Raw genomic sequence first — 16,722 nt, 5'->3', positions numbered from 1 at the left:
ATTCGGGTAGATTAATGTGCTGTTGGCTGTACCTACCTAGTACATAAAGTATGGAATTGCACGCAATGCGTGATCGCATTCTTTTATTTGATGTCAAAATAAAAAAAATAGGTACTTACCTACCAAAGATAAAAGAAATATGGTACCTACATAGATTTTTTAAGTTGTTATTGAGCGCCTGCAAACAACATCTACCCAGTTTCTCTCATCTAAGCGTTTTCCCGGGTCCTTCACAGACATTGAGCGTCGGAGCCCAGGGTCCGCTTTCTTACTTTTTTTTGTCTCCAACAAGGACAGAACGTCTATCTAAAATTTGCCTTTTAATTTTTGAAAGGCAAAAACGGTTTTCTACAAAACTTACCATCTGGCGTCCAGGCGCTTCTGTCTCTTTCTGGTTGCATTTGTTTTTCTGGTGACATAAAAATAGATGACATCAGTTGAGAGATTGACCTTAGAAACCTATGTACCTTTTGTTCCTGTATGATACGGATAGGGTATATAAAATACAACGGAACGTCCCGGTTTCGCTCGGGTAAATCCTTAATAAACCTATCTTACTTAGAAATCACACTATCTATTGGAGAAAACCGCATGAAAATCTGTGCAGTATTTTGTGAGGTTATCGCATCGAACAGACAGACAGACGCGGCATCCATTGCTGCATTAGCAGAATCCATTGAGAAGTTTCATCGTTAAACATACCTAACATACGGCAGACAGGACAAACATACTTGTAATAATTTACATGTAATACATTTAAGTATGGATTTGACGGATCCTTAGCTCCGCTGCATTGGACTGGGAAGAAACTTGAAAATGCTAATATGATACATAGATGTGCTAGCTGTAGATTCTGGCGACTTGTTTACAATAGTGATTTTTGTTGACACGCAACATGAACTTCAATTTGTAAAACCACTGAGTCTTGATTTTGGCCGAATGTTAGCAAAAAAGCAAACCCAAGTAGGAAACAATAAACAATTTTTTTCATAGGTATATCTAAATAGTTTTTATTATAAATTATCAAAAGGCTTTATAAAATGACTTAATAACACTTTCTTACATCAATAATATATATATACATATTATTTTATGTATATTTTATAAGAGTATCTCCACGTTACAACACGTTCCACTGCATACTTTTGCCTCCCAACTCTCGAAGTACTTATTAAATCCATGGCTTCCATTTATCCATGTCTTTGGTCTATTCCATTTATCCTTTTTTCGCAATCTAATTTCATTCAACCATCTAGTACTAAATAGGCCTGCCTTGTTTTCTGTGTTCACTTAAAATAATTTCTTAATATCTAGGCGTAAACTTGATATCAACGTTCTTCATTCTAAGTTGTACTTGATCTTTCCCGAATCTCAACCCACCTTTATGCTCCACTGTTTCTATATTAAAGTTACGCAACACATGTGCTAAAGCTGATTTAGCTTGAAGTTTCGCAAATCTTGCACCTATACATATCCTTCCTCCATTTCCAAACGGCATATAAAACTCACTTTTCTGATCACTTAAATTTCTCTCCGGATCAAACACTTCTGGATATTCATAATATCTAGGGTCGTGGTGTATCTCATATATCGCAGTGTACATCCTAGTCCCCTTTTTAACTTTAATATTACCAACAGGCAACACCGTGTCGCGAACACATCTTCTAGTCAGGAATCCTATCGGAGGAAATATTCTTAAAGATTCATTAAACACCTTGTCTAAATATTGCATCTCTGATATTGCGTCATAGGTTAATTGTTTATTGTATTTTGCATACACATCTATAATTTCATTTTGCACTCGTTTTAATATATCCGGATGTTTTCCTAATTGGATGAGCACAGCAAATATTGCAGTAGCGGTTGGTTCGACACCAGCTACGTAGAAAAAAAATGCTTGAGCAGCCAATAGTTCATCTGTTGGTATCACTTCATAACCAGTTTCACCATCTTTCATAGCTCCATTCTTCTGTATTTGTATGCATATGTCAGCGAAATCGTGTCTTTTAGTTTTCTCCTGTTCCCTTTGTCTTAACAATTGCTTGATGGCACCAATAAAGAATTTTTCATAGTCCGAGAAATATTTCAGATTTAATAGTTTGAATACAGTTGATGATAAATTGGATATTGAAAACCTTATGTTGCTCCACCAGGATGGATAGAAAGCTGCTCTGGTTATCTTTAGGAATGGAGAATCGTAGGTTGATTGTTCACCAATTCCAAAAACTGCAGCTCCTATGGCAGCACAGCAAAATGTCGTGAGCGTATCAAAAGTATTCCTTTCCCACGTATCAGGGTTACTCTTCAAATAATCCACGAAGTCCAGCGCACTTTTATCAACAATATAGTACATGTTCTTTAGTTTCGCGGCAGTGAATAGTGGTGTCATGAGTTGTCGCATCAGTTTCCATCGCCTCCCGTGCATAAACAATATGTTGTCAGCTAAAATGTCACTTTCGTTCTTCTCAAATCCACGATCACTGAACGACGCGAAATCAGTTTGCATCACAGCATGGACATTCGTCGGATCTGTCACATATAGAGATGGCGTGACAAGTGATCCGATTCCCACGGCCGGAGCGTTCGGGTACTTCTTGTAGATATCATAAAATATCTGGAACAATGCACGGTCACCCGTCAAAAAGTCCCAATAAGGTCCCAAAACTTTGTTGTCTTCGTAATATGGCACGCCACGTTTTTTCCAATAGTTCTCGTTATATTTTCCATTGAAATAAACGTAAACTAAGATTATGACAACTGATAATAAAAGTAACACGATCATGTTGGCTGTCAACAAGTTACTGATGATTTTAAGTTTGGGCGTATTTATATCATATGTGATTAGTAAGTACTTGTTTATTTATTTAATTAACTACTTTGATTGTAGGCCATTAGGTAATGATATGTATGGGTATGGTCACTCGGCGATCACAGAATTTAGAAAAATAAAGAAAATAGAAGTGTCATGTGTTGTTTATATGAAAACATCTGTCTTTCCACTACCATATCACCAATTAAAAAGAAATTGGTAATTGAAATCAAGTGTATGAAAATACTATACAACGGGCATGCGTGTCTTCCAGTCCTAGGATTGGTTCACCACATACCATTTCGTGGATGAAGTATGACGAAACTAAAGGATAAAAAGCAAAGACGACTGATATGCAAAAATAGAATGCAATCAGGCAAGCGGCCGGTCATACAATGAGAGCAAATTCTTTAATATTTGAAGGCTTATTTTTATTCTGACCACGGTCTTCAGGTCAGCTCAGCCGATAATGATAGATGTACAAGGAACAAGTACTCAAATAGAGCAGGAGCAACTTTGTGTGAGAGATTCTTCAGAGTTTTAAATAAATAGTATCTTCATGAAATATTTCTTAATTTACATTTCCACCGCATTAGCATTCCGAATTCTATGCTTTAAACAAAGAAGTCACGTTCTTTGCGGATGAGAAAGCATTTTATCTGATTGTGGTTTATTAACAGTGAACTGAGCTATGCTCGTGTCGGTGGAGTATTCGTCACACCGCTCTATCCTCGGATTTACTTTACGACACGACGCCTGCCTTCTCTTTCAGTTGCCTTGTGTAACTCTTCCTTGGTTTTCTGGAGCTCTGTACCTTTCCTTCAAGCCAAGTTACTATTTATCCTATTTGTGTCACAACTTTATGTTACAAACATTGCCGAATAAAAATAGACCGTCAATGTATGATAAGAGCGTGTATACTTGTTTTTATTTTTTGTGTTGTTGCTGTTGCCTGTGGCTCCGCTCGCTATAAAAATTCTATGTCACTCGCCAGCTTGTCAACTATATCGACGCCGAAAATCACCTCAATGCAATTTTGCGTTTTGGCGTGAAAAAAGGACAAATTTTTGACATTTGTAACTTAAAAATTATGAAATTACTTTCATCTAAACAGATGAAAGTAAGGATGTGGATTTTGCGTTTAAATATTAGCCATTAAGGCATTAGGCAGAAAGAGATAAAAAATACTTTAGCTTAAAATATGTTTTAACTTTTTATGAATAAACAGGGTTAATGTATATATTTTTTACCTTTACAGTTTATTGATTTCTAATAAACTGTAGACATTTATAAAAATGCAAGAACATAAAAGGTACCTAAGCATAAAATTATACATAAATTTATATTTAAAAAATGGTAAGCCCTTCTGGCATAATAGGGACCAACACTGTTTGAATGAGTTTCTTTCGGCATTTCTTCTCAGCAGTGGTCGTTCCGAAATGCTAGTAGTTTGTAACTTTGGTAAACATCATTTAATTTGATTTTACATATCCTGAAACGCCTGGGTCTATCTAAGTTGTTGCACGTAGGTCTAGCCGGGATAATGAATGAAGGCTAAATGTGGGTATAGACGAATATATCCTTCGGATAAACATCTGAGATCGGCTGCATATAGATTTGCCGGAAACTAGTAGTTGCAAGTGTTGTAACATGTAACCCAAATAATGGGTCTATGCTCAATATTTTTCTAATTAATTCTTATTAAATGAATTAAGTACCATTTTTTATATCAAGTTGATATATTTAACAGACGTCACTATTTACATAAACACTATCAGAAAAGTATATAATGGTACGAATTGCCTGTTTACTAGACATTCGAATACATTGATCTTTAGAGAACGTCCGGTTATTTACTACAATGTTAGTTCCGATAATACTTCTACTTTTCATTACATTCTTGACGATAATTCTCATCACGGGTAAAAACAATGAAAACTATTGGAAGAAACGGGGTATTAAATTTCACAACAAGAACAAAGTCACAGGTGTATTTTAGGATTTTCTGTTGGCGAATAAACCAGTGTTTCAAGCTATTGGTGAAATTTACAAAGAACATCGCGAAGAGCCAGCGGTCGGTTTTGGTGGATTTCTTACTCCAACACTACTAGTCAATGACGCGACGAACATTCAGCATATTTTTCAAATAGATTTCCAATCTTTCAACCATCGAGGCTTCGAAATCAATGAAGGAGATCCTCTGGGTGATAACATTTTGTTTATGAACGGCAACAGATGGAAACTGATGCGGCAAGCGATGACGCCTATCTTCACTAGTGCGAAACTTAAAAAGATGTTCTATATCATGGACAAGAGCGGAAAAGATTTTATTACATATCTTAAAAATAACCCGGAGAAATTGAACGGGAAAGCGTTTGATTCTATAGCAACATTTTGTTGCGCTGCCATTGGAGCTGCGGTCTTCGGGGTGGTTTCAGACTCAGTGTTTGATTCACCTTTCCTGGACGTCGCAAGAAGAGCTTTTCGGGCCACATTCAAATCTAATATCAAATCCACGGTAATGAATCTAAGTCCCTGGTTAAGTAGAAAATTGAAGATCAAGCTATTTTCGGAGTACGAAGAATTTTTTATTGGCGCCGTTAAGAAAATCATTCGCCAACGAGAACATGAAAGTGGACAGAAACATGATTTTGCTGATATTTGCGTAAATTTGCAAAGAAGTGGTACTTTAAAAGATAGAGAGACAGGACTGGAGATGGAACCCACAGACGAGTTGTTAGCAGGACAAGCATTCTTCTTCTTCTCAGCGGGTGTAGATCCAAGTGCTGCTGCCATTTTTGGTTGCTTGTTGGAATTGGGAAGACATCCAGATCATCTTGAAAAAGTCCACGTTGAAATAGACAGTACTTTCGAAGCACTAAATGGTAAATTGACTTATGAATCTGTTATGGACATGGGATATTTGGAAATGGTGTTGTGTGAGAGTTTAAGGTTGTGGCCGCCTATTGGTTTCTTGGGTAGACAATGTGTTGAAGATACTGTGTTGCCAGTAGGAAATATCAAGATAGAGAAAGGTACCAAGGTGTTTGCAGCTGTATATGAATTGCACCATGATCCTAAACACTATCCCGATCCAGAAGTATTTGATCCGGAGAGGTTCGCATCAGAGGCAGCTCGGGACAGCGGTGTCTACATGCCATTTGGTAAGGGGAACAGACTCTGTGTTGGCATGAGGTTCGCTCGTCTGCAAGTCAAGACTGGACTAATACATTTCTTACGAAACTTTACTGTTGAAACGAAATTCGATGGAGATGTAGTTCAATTTCGGAAAGATCAAATACAAGTGAGACCTGCAAACGTAGATATAAAGTTTATACCAAGAAAAAAACATCTTTAATATGTTGAGATATATATAGATTTTGTTGTATCTATATATATATATATATATATATATATATATAGAAATTATGGGACCAAAATAAATAAATAACAACTACAAATAGTACTTCCTTTAAACCGTAAGTATGAACACTTTTTAACTGGAAACCAGGACTCTTATAGGATTCACACGTCCTCGAGCAATAGACTTACATAAATGATTTAATTTGATTTACAATACTTTGAGACCGATGAAAATGTGATTGTAAGATCATTTCTATTTTATCTTTTTAAGTACCTAGGGAATCGCATAAAGGACTTTCGCTCATAATTCGTAGGGCCCTGTATATTTTTATGCTATACATGACAAGTCGTATTATTATATCTAATGTTTGACACATACCTACTTTATATTGATTTATTTATTGAACTTAAATTTAAACACTATGGCTTTTAAAAACGAATTTATTTATATTTAAGCATTGTTCACAACTAATTATTAGATAAAGATGTTGAGTTTCTTAATTTATTGTTATCTTGTATAGATTTTCCTTCAATTCCAATAATACGGTTAGATGATATAGCAAATTCATTTGCTTCGGTAGTCCTAGAATCTTCTGTTACGGCTTCTATGTGATCATTATTCATAGTCAGTATCTCATAGCTAGTATTATTAAGCTTCTCAATGCGTTTTGATAATGTCTCTATGGAGTCGTCATTGTATATATTTTGTAACATTTCTATTTGTGTTTGTGCTGGTGGTGAATCGTCTTCATAATCTAACGTTTTGTTGTTATGGTCTTTTGTATTATTAGATATATCAACTGTAGTCGTTTCATAAATGGTACTCGATAAGTCTAAAGCTTCCGTTGACAATGGTAATATTCTATTATTAGACGACATTGATTTAGTTTTTATGTCAATATTAGTTGCTTTAGTAATGTCTCTATCGGTGTTATTGTTTTTGTTATCTTGATCGATACTACTCTCAATCAAATCATTTATTAATTTTTCCAATGAAAACTTTTCAGGAATTTCACTTCGTTTTATTTCCATAAAATCACTTGTTATATTCTCAGGTAGATTTGATGTCCTTATAGATTCTCTTTTAGAGAATCTGGGTACTAAAGAAGGTATTGGTCTAAAATATTTTGATCGCCTCGATGGTCGGTCAATCGTCATGTCAGGTTGATAAGATTTCCCAATAGTAACTTGCTTAATCTTGCTCAAAGGCCATCTATTACTGGTCACGTCTGTGTATACGTTGGATTTTGTATTTTTGATTTGTTCTCTTAGATTATACTGCATTTGAACCTTAGGTAGTTTCCGATACTTATAAATTGGTTTGTAATTATCAAATGTATACAATTGCATATTATTTCCAAACTGAGGTTCGGAAGTAGCTGAAAAAGAAATAAAGCCACAGTTACATGACATTTGTCTAATTGTTTTGCGAATAAAAATTTGAATTTTTTTAATGGTAATAAATCACCAATCGTCGACTTACTTGATGTTGTAAGTTCAGGGGTATCTTCATTGACTTTAGCTACTTGATTACCAGTGTTATCAACAAGGAATAGAGCGTTTGCACTATCAGCTTTAAGTATTTGTCTGTTTACGTCTGGCGTCTCTTGGTCGTCTTTCCTGCTATCATCAGATTTCTTCAGGCATCCATTGGGATAACAGTACGTGGCTTGGTTGACGCACATCTGGACGCATACGCATACTGGCGAAGGATTTCGGAATTCTGAGAATATGACCGTAAAAAAATGCTCTACTAGCGCCGACTTGTTACTGTCACATAAATTTATAGGAGGCGCAGTGTGGACTCTTCTATATGTTGTATATGTTGGTGGAGGGTATTGAAACGCTGTAATGAAATTGTTCGAAAGTATACATAATAGTCGAGTGGTTGTAATGCCTATGATTGAAAGGTCCAAGGTTCAAGTCCTATTCGTGCCATATGAATGTGTATACCAATCTGTTATATAAAGTAAATGAATCTGCACACTGTTAGAAAAGTGTGTTGCATTTACTGCCACTGAATTTAATTATTTAATAATATTTTATTTGGCTTACATTTGTTCACGAAATTAAAATAAGTTGAAATCAGTACTGTTATTATATGATAAAAAATATATATTACATGAAATACTTACATAGTAAAACACTGTCCAACCAATAAAATATCCAAACAAGGTATTTCATTTTCCTAAACTTTTATGAAAGTTTTACAAAATATATATCATTTGTATCTTTGATGATGAGTCATGTTTATACTTCTAAGCAAATAATATAATTAATTGAAAAGTGAGATGAATACAATTTAGATATATTTATGATTCTGTGAGAGATTCGCGAAGTTGGATGATAAGTATGAAATGTTAACACCGATTGGAACTTAAAACATTGTTTCTACTATCAATTGGTTTGTTTTTTTAGTCCAGGAGCTTACAGCAGGAGTTGCAGTTTCTATCTGTCGTCTAATAGTCTGTTTTCATTACAGAACTTATTATTGTATTAATTTACTTGATAGTTATATATACCTAATGATATTTTTGCACCCATATAGGATTATCTGTATGGCCCAATAAAATCTGTTAGGGAATGCTTTTAGTTTTGTACTTATACAAATTTTAAATGGTGCAATAAAATTTAAATAAAAAAATACGCTTTTAGCATAAAGTTTATTGTTTGTATTATTGTGCCATAAATATTATAATAAAAATATTATTTGACTGACTAGACATTAGCGTTGGTTTCTCTCGAGTGCAATTAGTTTTTCACCTGTTTAACCCCACTGTGTAATTATCAAAATAATTTAGAACCTCTATGTAAAATTTCAAGTTTCAACGGTCAGCGTTTGTCACATTTATAAAACGAGCAATAAATATATAACTGGTTTCTTTTAGTCATCTGAGCGTTTTTCCGGGTTATTCCACAACCGGTATGGGTTGAAATTGAAAAAACAGGAGTCTCTGCTTTGTATTTTTACTAAATTTTGCCTACGGCATCATCGGCATAGTCATCTGAGCACGCATATTACTGGCACGCATATTCATATCCTCCCTGGTGACATTAAATACTAACTGTGTACTTACATAGTTATATTACTGATAAAAAAATTGACATACAATTTATATTTTAAAAATGGTAAGCCCTTCTGGCATAATAGGGACCAACACTGATTGAATGAGTTTCTTTCGGCATTTCTTCTCAGCAGTGGTCGTTCCGAAATATTTACCAAAGCCGAGTTTGTGGCTTTGGTAAATATCATTTAATTTAGAATGTGACGTGAAAAAGTGCCTGTGAAGGCCTAAATTCTGCAAAAGTTTAATAATAAAAGATTGCATTTAGCTCTCCGCCTATTCGTTTTGTGTTATTCTTAGACAATCACGACGAAATTTTAAAAACAAACATCAAACATCCCGCACTGTAATACAAACCTGACAAAACAGTCTATCGTTTATAATGAGTTCACCTCAAAGTTTTAATGTCTTAGAGTAATTTGTACTGCGAATGGAGATAGCTCCCGTGGACATCGCGTGTGCCCTGTTTAGTTACTGGATGAGATACCTAGGCTTACCAACTCAAAATAAAGCATTAAACAATAATAATTATCACCGATTTCCGGGACAAAAAGCGTCCCGCAAGAGGTCATGGCGGGACGGCCCCAAAATCTACCCAGAAACGGGACGTCCCGACGGACGGGAATACCCGAAGCCCTAAGCTTCGTCCGAGTAAGAGAACCCATTAAATTTCAATATTACGTTCTGATTTTATGACCGACCGCCTAACGTCAACCATTGGTGCCTGTCAGTGTCCCTTAGTCGCCTCATCCCTTAGTCGAGCGAGAGAACACGATAAACTATAAATTTTAATAATTGGAGTTTCAAACTACCTACGTCCATAAATTCATTGATATTTTGGGATAAACGCAAACCTCAATAACTTTGGTGATAAACGATAATATTAAATTTTGATTACTCACATGTATTACATAAGGTCTTTAATATTAAGCCTTTAATTTTTTTGGCATAATTAAAAATTTATGGTGTATTTCTGGGTATATCATTAATATCCCTCGATCCTGGAGATAATAAAAACAATTATACAACAATAAGGGGATAAACTGCGTTAAGCGTGTGCACGCACGTGAGCACGTCGCGGGCCACGCTTCTGGTGCACGCACGTGAGCTCGTTCGCGTGCTTATGCGCGGGCATCGGCGCGTGCATCCGCGTACGCAGTTTTCTCAGTACAATTTTGACGTTGGAGGTGTACAGTCGAATAAGTAATAATGGATAAATTAATGTTGTATTATTTATCAAGACGACGGCGACGACGAATTGCCAAAAAAAGACGCCAGCCAGTAAGCCCGTTCGTTGAATCTAGGTTACTGTGCGGGGAATTCGTGGTGAAGTTTGGTATATTAAGAAAAAATGAAAGGTTTTTTTTCAAATATTTTAAATTTTCATTACAAGTCTATGATGAATTATATTCAAAACTGGAGCCCTATTTGAAGACTAACAATCTACGATTGAAATCTACGTCAATCGTATCACCAATGGAACGATTTGCAATGACATTGCGGTAAGTAAAGACATTTCGATATTAATAATCATCTTTATTCATGTAAAAAAACAGTCATTATTTAACAAAAGTTTAGAACACTCATATTTTTTGCCAATTTATGTAAGTCACATTACTGTTTAGCCACATCAAGCAAGAAAGAAGAAGAAGTTCTTATTGTTTCGGCAGTGACACCTGAATATGGCTTAAAATGTTTTTCTTGATGTGGTTCACTCTGTTCTTAGGACCGAAACACATAACCGCACACTTATTAATCATCATATTAATCACAGTTTCTTATATTTATTAATTATATTTTGTTATTTCTAAATTACACAGTTTTATCTTTTTCGTTTTTTTTATCTATACCTACTTATTCACTTATTTTTTTATATACTTAATCACAACAGTCATCACAGTGTCTTGCATAAACGCTACGTTACAATTAGTCATTGATTATTCATTTGAAATACACTAATAAAATCACAGGTTCAAGTTTAAAATAAAAAAACACAATAACAGTTAAAACAGTACAATAAGTCTAAATGTCTTAATTATAATAATATACCTACCTTACAAAGTATTAATTATAATGACGCATATTGATTGCAAGTTTTTACATATGAATATTTCCCTTATTAATTATTCCCTTCTATTACTAGATCGGGTACTAATATTATTTTAAATTCTTATTTATCATCACAATCATAATCACAGTTTACTACATAAAAGATTAAATTTAAGAAGAGGACATATGAAGGAGCAATGTTATGAGTAGGTTCAAAAAAAAGGTCCATTAAGTAAAAAAGGGATAGTCTATTGATACACTTTTTTATTTGACCCCAAAATAGGGTTTAAGATAAAAGTGTCCGAATCGACCCCGTTTCTTTCCTTATGAACATGACACCTCAAGGCTTGTAAACTTTTGGCGAATGCCCTTGTATATCATAATAATTGCACATGAGACCAGAAAAATATAAATATAAAATTGCGCTTTTTACTAACTTAAATAGTTCTTCATGTTCTTCTCTTTCTTTTGTTCTTAATAATTAAACAGTCTTAATCAAATCTTCAAAGTCTTTCTTGTTACCTATTTATTCATTGTTCGTATCTGATCTTACATTTAAGGATTCTAAATCATTCGTTACCGTATTTTGCGTTAATGAAAGGTCATCAATGGTAATAATCATTTCTTTTTCAATATCAATTAAAGCTTCTAATACTTTCGTACGAAATAATAATTTTTTAAAGCGACTCAATTTTTTTACAGTTGGTAATAATGACTTAAAAAAATTCAAGTCTTCGTCCATATTATCTGCAGTGTTATTCTTCACGCAATTTAACAACTCTAATTCGAAATCAGTTGGCGATTCGCACTTACGTTTCTTGGAAGATCGTGTTTCTTTGGTAACGCTGGAGCTGGTGCTAGGTACATTAATCAAATCTTCTTCAATAATCGTATTATTTTGTGAAGTTCTCGGTGACGCGTTTTGCTCTACTGACTGATTAAAATTGTCTGCCGATTCTTCTCCTTGAGTATTCGAGTTTGAATCTAAAAATGACAGCATGTTATAGTAAATGTATGTTTTATTTGCCCTGGAACCGGAGCCTGATTTAAGTTTTTTTTTAGTAGACCTCACTCTTATATAAGTGTCTCTTGCAGTTTTCCATCTTTGCTGCAGCTTTTTCACTGAAACAATAACACAGGTATTTTATTTTATTACAGATATTTAGTTAGTGGACATACCTTCGTCGATATTCATCTGGCGTATCAGACAGGACTAACCACGGTCAGAAAAATAGTAACAGAAGTTTGTCAAATTATAATTGAAAGGTTAAAGGAAGAATGTATACCAAAATTTTCCCGTGCGCTATGGGTAGAGACTGAAAAAGGTTTTTTAACGCAAGCCCAGTTTCCTAACTGCATAGGTGCAATAGACGGAAAACATATACGCATTATAAGACCTCCACATAGTGGTTCCCTCTATTACAACTATAAGCATTACTATTCTATTGTACTGCTTGCAATGTGTAACGCCAACTATGAGTTTACCTATATAAACGTGGGAGTGCAGGGTAAAGAATCTGACTCCGCAATTTTCACACAAAGCCGATTGTACGAACAAATCAACAATGACTTAATAGATATTCCTCCTGCCAAAGCATTGCCCGTAATACACAATGATAAACCAACCAACATTGCTGCAACCGCAGCTTTGCCCTATATTATTGTAGGAGATGAAGCATTTGGGTTATCTAGCCATGTCATGCGGCCATATGCTCGAGCTCTCGATTTAAACTACAAAAAAAAAATATTCAATTATAGGTTAACGAGAGCGCGACGTTATATTGAGTGTACATTTGGTATCATGGCTAATAAATTTCGCATACTCCATCGTCCATTGAACGTTGGAAAAGACAAAGCAATTTGTTTTCTTAAAACAATTTGTATTTTGCATAATTTTATAAGATCAAGAAGTCAAATTAATGACTTTCATGATATTGTCATTATACCAGACCATATACGTTCAGTTCGGGGGTTAATTGGAAATACCCACAGAGATTCGTATACATTACGCGATAACTTCGCAGATTATTTCGTTGCAGACGGACAGCTGTCATGGCAAGATCGCAGTATTTATTGAAGGCTTTTTTATAATTTATGTACATTCAATAATTGAATTTTCACGGTTTTTTACCACACATTTTTTATTAACATAGCAGGCATATTTTAATAATATACCTAATGATTTTATTTGTTAAATTCATCGGATGTAACCAGTTGCGCCGCCATGACAGTCGAAAATTATAAGAAATTCAGTATTCTTACATTAAATAGGTAAAATGTTATGTAATTACGCATAAAATGAAACTTTTTTTCTTTCATTACACATCCAGTGATGTGTAGTTTGTACAGTGTCTAAAAACACAAGTAGGCATCTTTTTTACTAAAATATTATTGGTACTCAAACACATGTAGACGCGACACCGATTGGAGCGTGACTAACTGCATGGTAGGCAATTACCTTCCATTGCTCTTGCCTTTGAAAGCGGGCGTATAACTAATCTAGTTATATAAAATCATAGGATGTAACCAAATAACTTAGATTGTTGTAAACTAAAGTTGAGAGATGTCAAAGAAAAACCTACAAAACTACAAAACGCACGCTTATTTTACAAAGTTACTAGCCCAATTCTAAAACCAATATAATAAATATTTTAGTTGATAATTGTTTTATTTATTTACCTACCGATCCACTGTTTCTGCCCTAAAATGATTTTGAACCCTAAATACACCGATAGTGTGAAGTAGTGTGAAGCTCGCAGTCGTGAACATACTGGTTGTCTCGTGACGCGCAAAATGGCGGCGACCGCGTGGCCGAAAGAAAGAACCTTGGAATTTATCGAGCAATAATTATATAAAACCATACCAATATTATGGGACATTGTTCACACGAATTTCACAATGTTCAGAAATACGCAGTATCTCTGCACTAGTTTTGAATATAAGCATGATTTTATATTTACATAGGTAAATTATTGTAAATATTCCGAGTTTTAATTTTATAGTTGGATTAATTGTTGAAAACATTTAATTGACACAAATACAATTGAAATAACTAATTATATATAACTAATTGCATAGATTATTAAAAATAAAAATTAGGCGCAAAGAATAGTTTACCTAACCTACGTTATTATAAAATAAAAAAAGAGTGTAGGTACTTACCTTGTATGTTTTTTTCTGCTTCACTCCAGTCATCAAAATTTTCAAACAGTACTTTACAAATGTCTAGCCATGCTTTTGATTTAGCGTCCCGGTCTTTAAATATTTCGCTTGATTGGTCCCATATGGCAGGACGACACTGAACTTCAACAATTACCCTTTCTGTATCAAAATTTGTCATTTTTTGTTATGGGCCGGGCACGCGCGTGCGGTCGGTTCGAGATAGCGCTGTCAACTGAACAAGCACGCGCGTGCACCCGCTAGCGGGCTTCGCGCGTGGACCCGTCCAACGTGATGCGTGATCACGTCGCGTGCATGCGTGCTCCATTGCACGGAAGTATCACGCGACGGGCTCACGAGCGTGTGCACGCGCATGGGCACGCGCGGGTCGTTTTTGTATGGACACGCGAGAGGCACGCTTAACGCAGTTTATGCCCTAAGATCGCAATCCGATCGGGGCGTGCGGGAACTGAAAGGCTATGCCATCCGTGTCCTGAATTTCAATTGAATTTTCGATTTGAGTAAACATCCTCATACACGCACATACAAATGTTTGCATTTATAATATTAGTAGTATTTAGTGGCTTATTTTTGGCTTTTTTCTAAGTTTCTAAGCAAAGTTGTTGACTGTTGTTGCTTTGCATGTGATCAATCTATACAACAATAAAACTGTATGTCTGTGCATATTTCATGTTAAAGAATTTTCTTTACGTGACTAAGTAATAGAAGCTAAAATTTAATTTTTTAAATTTTTGTCTGTATGTATGTTTGTTCGCGTATCACGTTATAACTAATACTAGATCGTATCTAAATTGTTAAGGGACTTTATACAGTCAGAGATCAGTCCAGAGCCGATCTTACCAGAGCAACAAGCCGATTGGATATCACTAAGGATGTAAAGCGTGCGATGGGGGCACCGCAGTGCCCCCGGAAGTCGAGCAAAAAAGCGGCACGGCCGTACCATCTTTTTCTCGAAGCAATTCAAGCCAATTTCGGACCCCAATAACTTCGTTGTGGATCAAACAGGAAGCCTGCATTTTCAGTAACTAAGCAGGTATTGTATAAACAGTGTAAATTTCAAATATCATTCAATTTGAACCAGTAGTTAAAAATTAAAATTAAAAAACCAGTAGTTACAAATTAAGAATTGTAACTTGTTAAAGTTTCTTGATTTTGTCACTCACTGGCTGACCGATCATCAAAAGTCCAAGGCACTTCTGGCAGACATAGAAGCTTCAAATTTAGAATATAATTTATTTAAAACCTAAATATTTTTAATATTGATAATAACAACTTACGTAATAACTTCAGACAGAAGGTCCCATTAGTAGGGACTAAATAAATTAATAATCGACTCGGTATTGCATGGATCTCACAAATTTTTATGGTAGAAAAACTGAGCTGCGAGACTTGGGTTTTTTACAGCATGTTTTTGATGTCATCTATGTAATTCCTTGAGCTGACAGTTCGATATTCTACCTCAAATGGGCGTGGTTAGCAAATTTATTGGCGATTTGATTGGATGTTAGATCGAGGTATGTTATGTCAAAATGGAGTGGAGCAATAAGGTCGGGACTGAGAATGCGGGGGTAATTAATAAGTAAGTAAGGGGCAATATGCTGTCCCGTAGGTTTGCACGTTGCTCACGCGAAGTTAAGATCACGCTTTTTAAAAGCTACTGCCAGACATTGTACACATGCAGCCTATGGTGCAAGTATACCAAAAAGGCATACAATGCCCTGCCGGTCCAGTATAACAACAGCTACAGGGGTCTGTTGGGGCTGCACTGGCGCTGCAGTGCCTCACGAATGTTTGCCGAGCATAGCACAGACGGCTTCCAAGCGGTGCTTCGTAAAATGACTGCTTCCTTGTGGTCACGGGTAAGGTGCAGTACCAACACACTCCTGAGGGTGTTATCGGAAAGGGTGGATAGTCCAAATCTGAAGTGCCGGTCATCCTTACATATCCAAAACAACAACCTATATTTTAATTCTTACTAACATAGTTGTTAAAGTCTCTTACTAATATAATATGGACTTGTATATTGTGCATAGTCTGAAATCAATATTTTTATTCATTCATTCAATAGAAGCTAAAATAATTTTTGTCTGTATATACATATAGACAAAAATTATAATAATATTAGAATTAGAATTGAAACCCGAACAAATGTATATTTGTTCGGGTTCGGGAACAAATATACATTTGTTCGGGTTTCAATTCTAATTCTAATACTAGATCGGATCTAAATTGTTTAGTTTAATTCAGAGGATCCTA

General features: G+C 35.2%; 4 protein-coding genes and 1 long non-coding RNA gene across 6 annotated transcripts; 2 read left to right on the top strand and 3 right to left on the bottom strand.

The window, feature by feature from the left end:
- Positions 1-1,091: 1,091 nt before the first annotated feature.
- Positions 1,092-2,818, bottom strand: LOC128670161 (cytochrome P450 6B5-like). The gene has a single exon (XM_053745611.2). The coding sequence runs from the start codon at positions 2,780-2,782 to the stop codon at positions 1,304-1,306; it is 1,479 nt and encodes a 492-aa protein (XP_053601586.1). The 5' UTR covers positions 2,783-2,818; the 3' UTR covers positions 1,092-1,303.
- Positions 2,819-4,617: 1,799 nt separating this feature from the next.
- LOC128670189 (probable cytochrome P450 6a13) lies at positions 4,618-6,251 on the top strand. Its single transcript, XM_053745660.2, has one exon. The coding sequence runs from the start codon at positions 5,031-5,033 to the stop codon at positions 6,165-6,167; it is 1,137 nt and encodes a 378-aa protein (XP_053601635.1). The 5' UTR covers positions 4,618-5,030; the 3' UTR covers positions 6,168-6,251.
- Positions 6,180-10,115, bottom strand: LOC128670188 (uncharacterized). 2 transcript variants are annotated; one of them, XM_053745658.1, is made up of 3 exons: positions 8,308-10,115; positions 7,656-8,018; positions 6,180-7,551 (listed from the first exon to the last, which is right to left on the bottom strand). In XM_053745658.1, the coding sequence occupies exons 1-3, from the start codon at positions 8,354-8,356 to the stop codon at positions 6,641-6,643; spliced, it is 1,323 nt and encodes a 440-aa protein (XP_053601633.1). In that variant the 5' UTR covers positions 8,357-10,115; the 3' UTR covers positions 6,180-6,640. The 2 variants fall into 2 exon arrangements, with proteins under 2 accessions (XP_053601633.1, XP_053601634.1); XM_053745659.1 differs by having other exon boundaries at positions 7,656-8,332.
- Positions 10,116-10,622: 507 nt separating this feature from the next.
- LOC128670177 (uncharacterized) lies at positions 10,623-13,948 on the top strand. Its single transcript, XR_010369902.1, has 2 exons — positions 10,623-10,739; positions 11,989-13,948. It is a non-coding gene; the product is annotated as an uncharacterized LOC128670177 (long non-coding RNA).
- Positions 10,733-14,886, bottom strand: LOC128670179 (uncharacterized). Its single transcript, XM_053745640.1, has 2 exons — positions 14,449-14,886; positions 10,733-12,408 (listed from the first exon to the last, which is right to left on the bottom strand). The coding sequence occupies exons 1-2, from the start codon at positions 14,624-14,626 to the stop codon at positions 11,813-11,815; spliced, it is 774 nt and encodes a 257-aa protein (XP_053601615.1). The 5' UTR covers positions 14,627-14,886; the 3' UTR covers positions 10,733-11,812.
- Between the last annotated feature and the right edge of the window lie 1,836 nt (positions 14,887-16,722).

The sequence above is a fragment of the Plodia interpunctella genome, chromosome 5 (assembly GCF_027563975.2).
Source record: "Plodia interpunctella isolate USDA-ARS_2022_Savannah chromosome 5, ilPloInte3.2, whole genome shotgun sequence".
NCBI classification, from domain to species: Eukaryota; Metazoa; Arthropoda; class Insecta; order Lepidoptera; family Pyralidae; genus Plodia; species Plodia interpunctella.
This window is presented reverse-complemented; position numbering and strand designations above follow the sequence as displayed.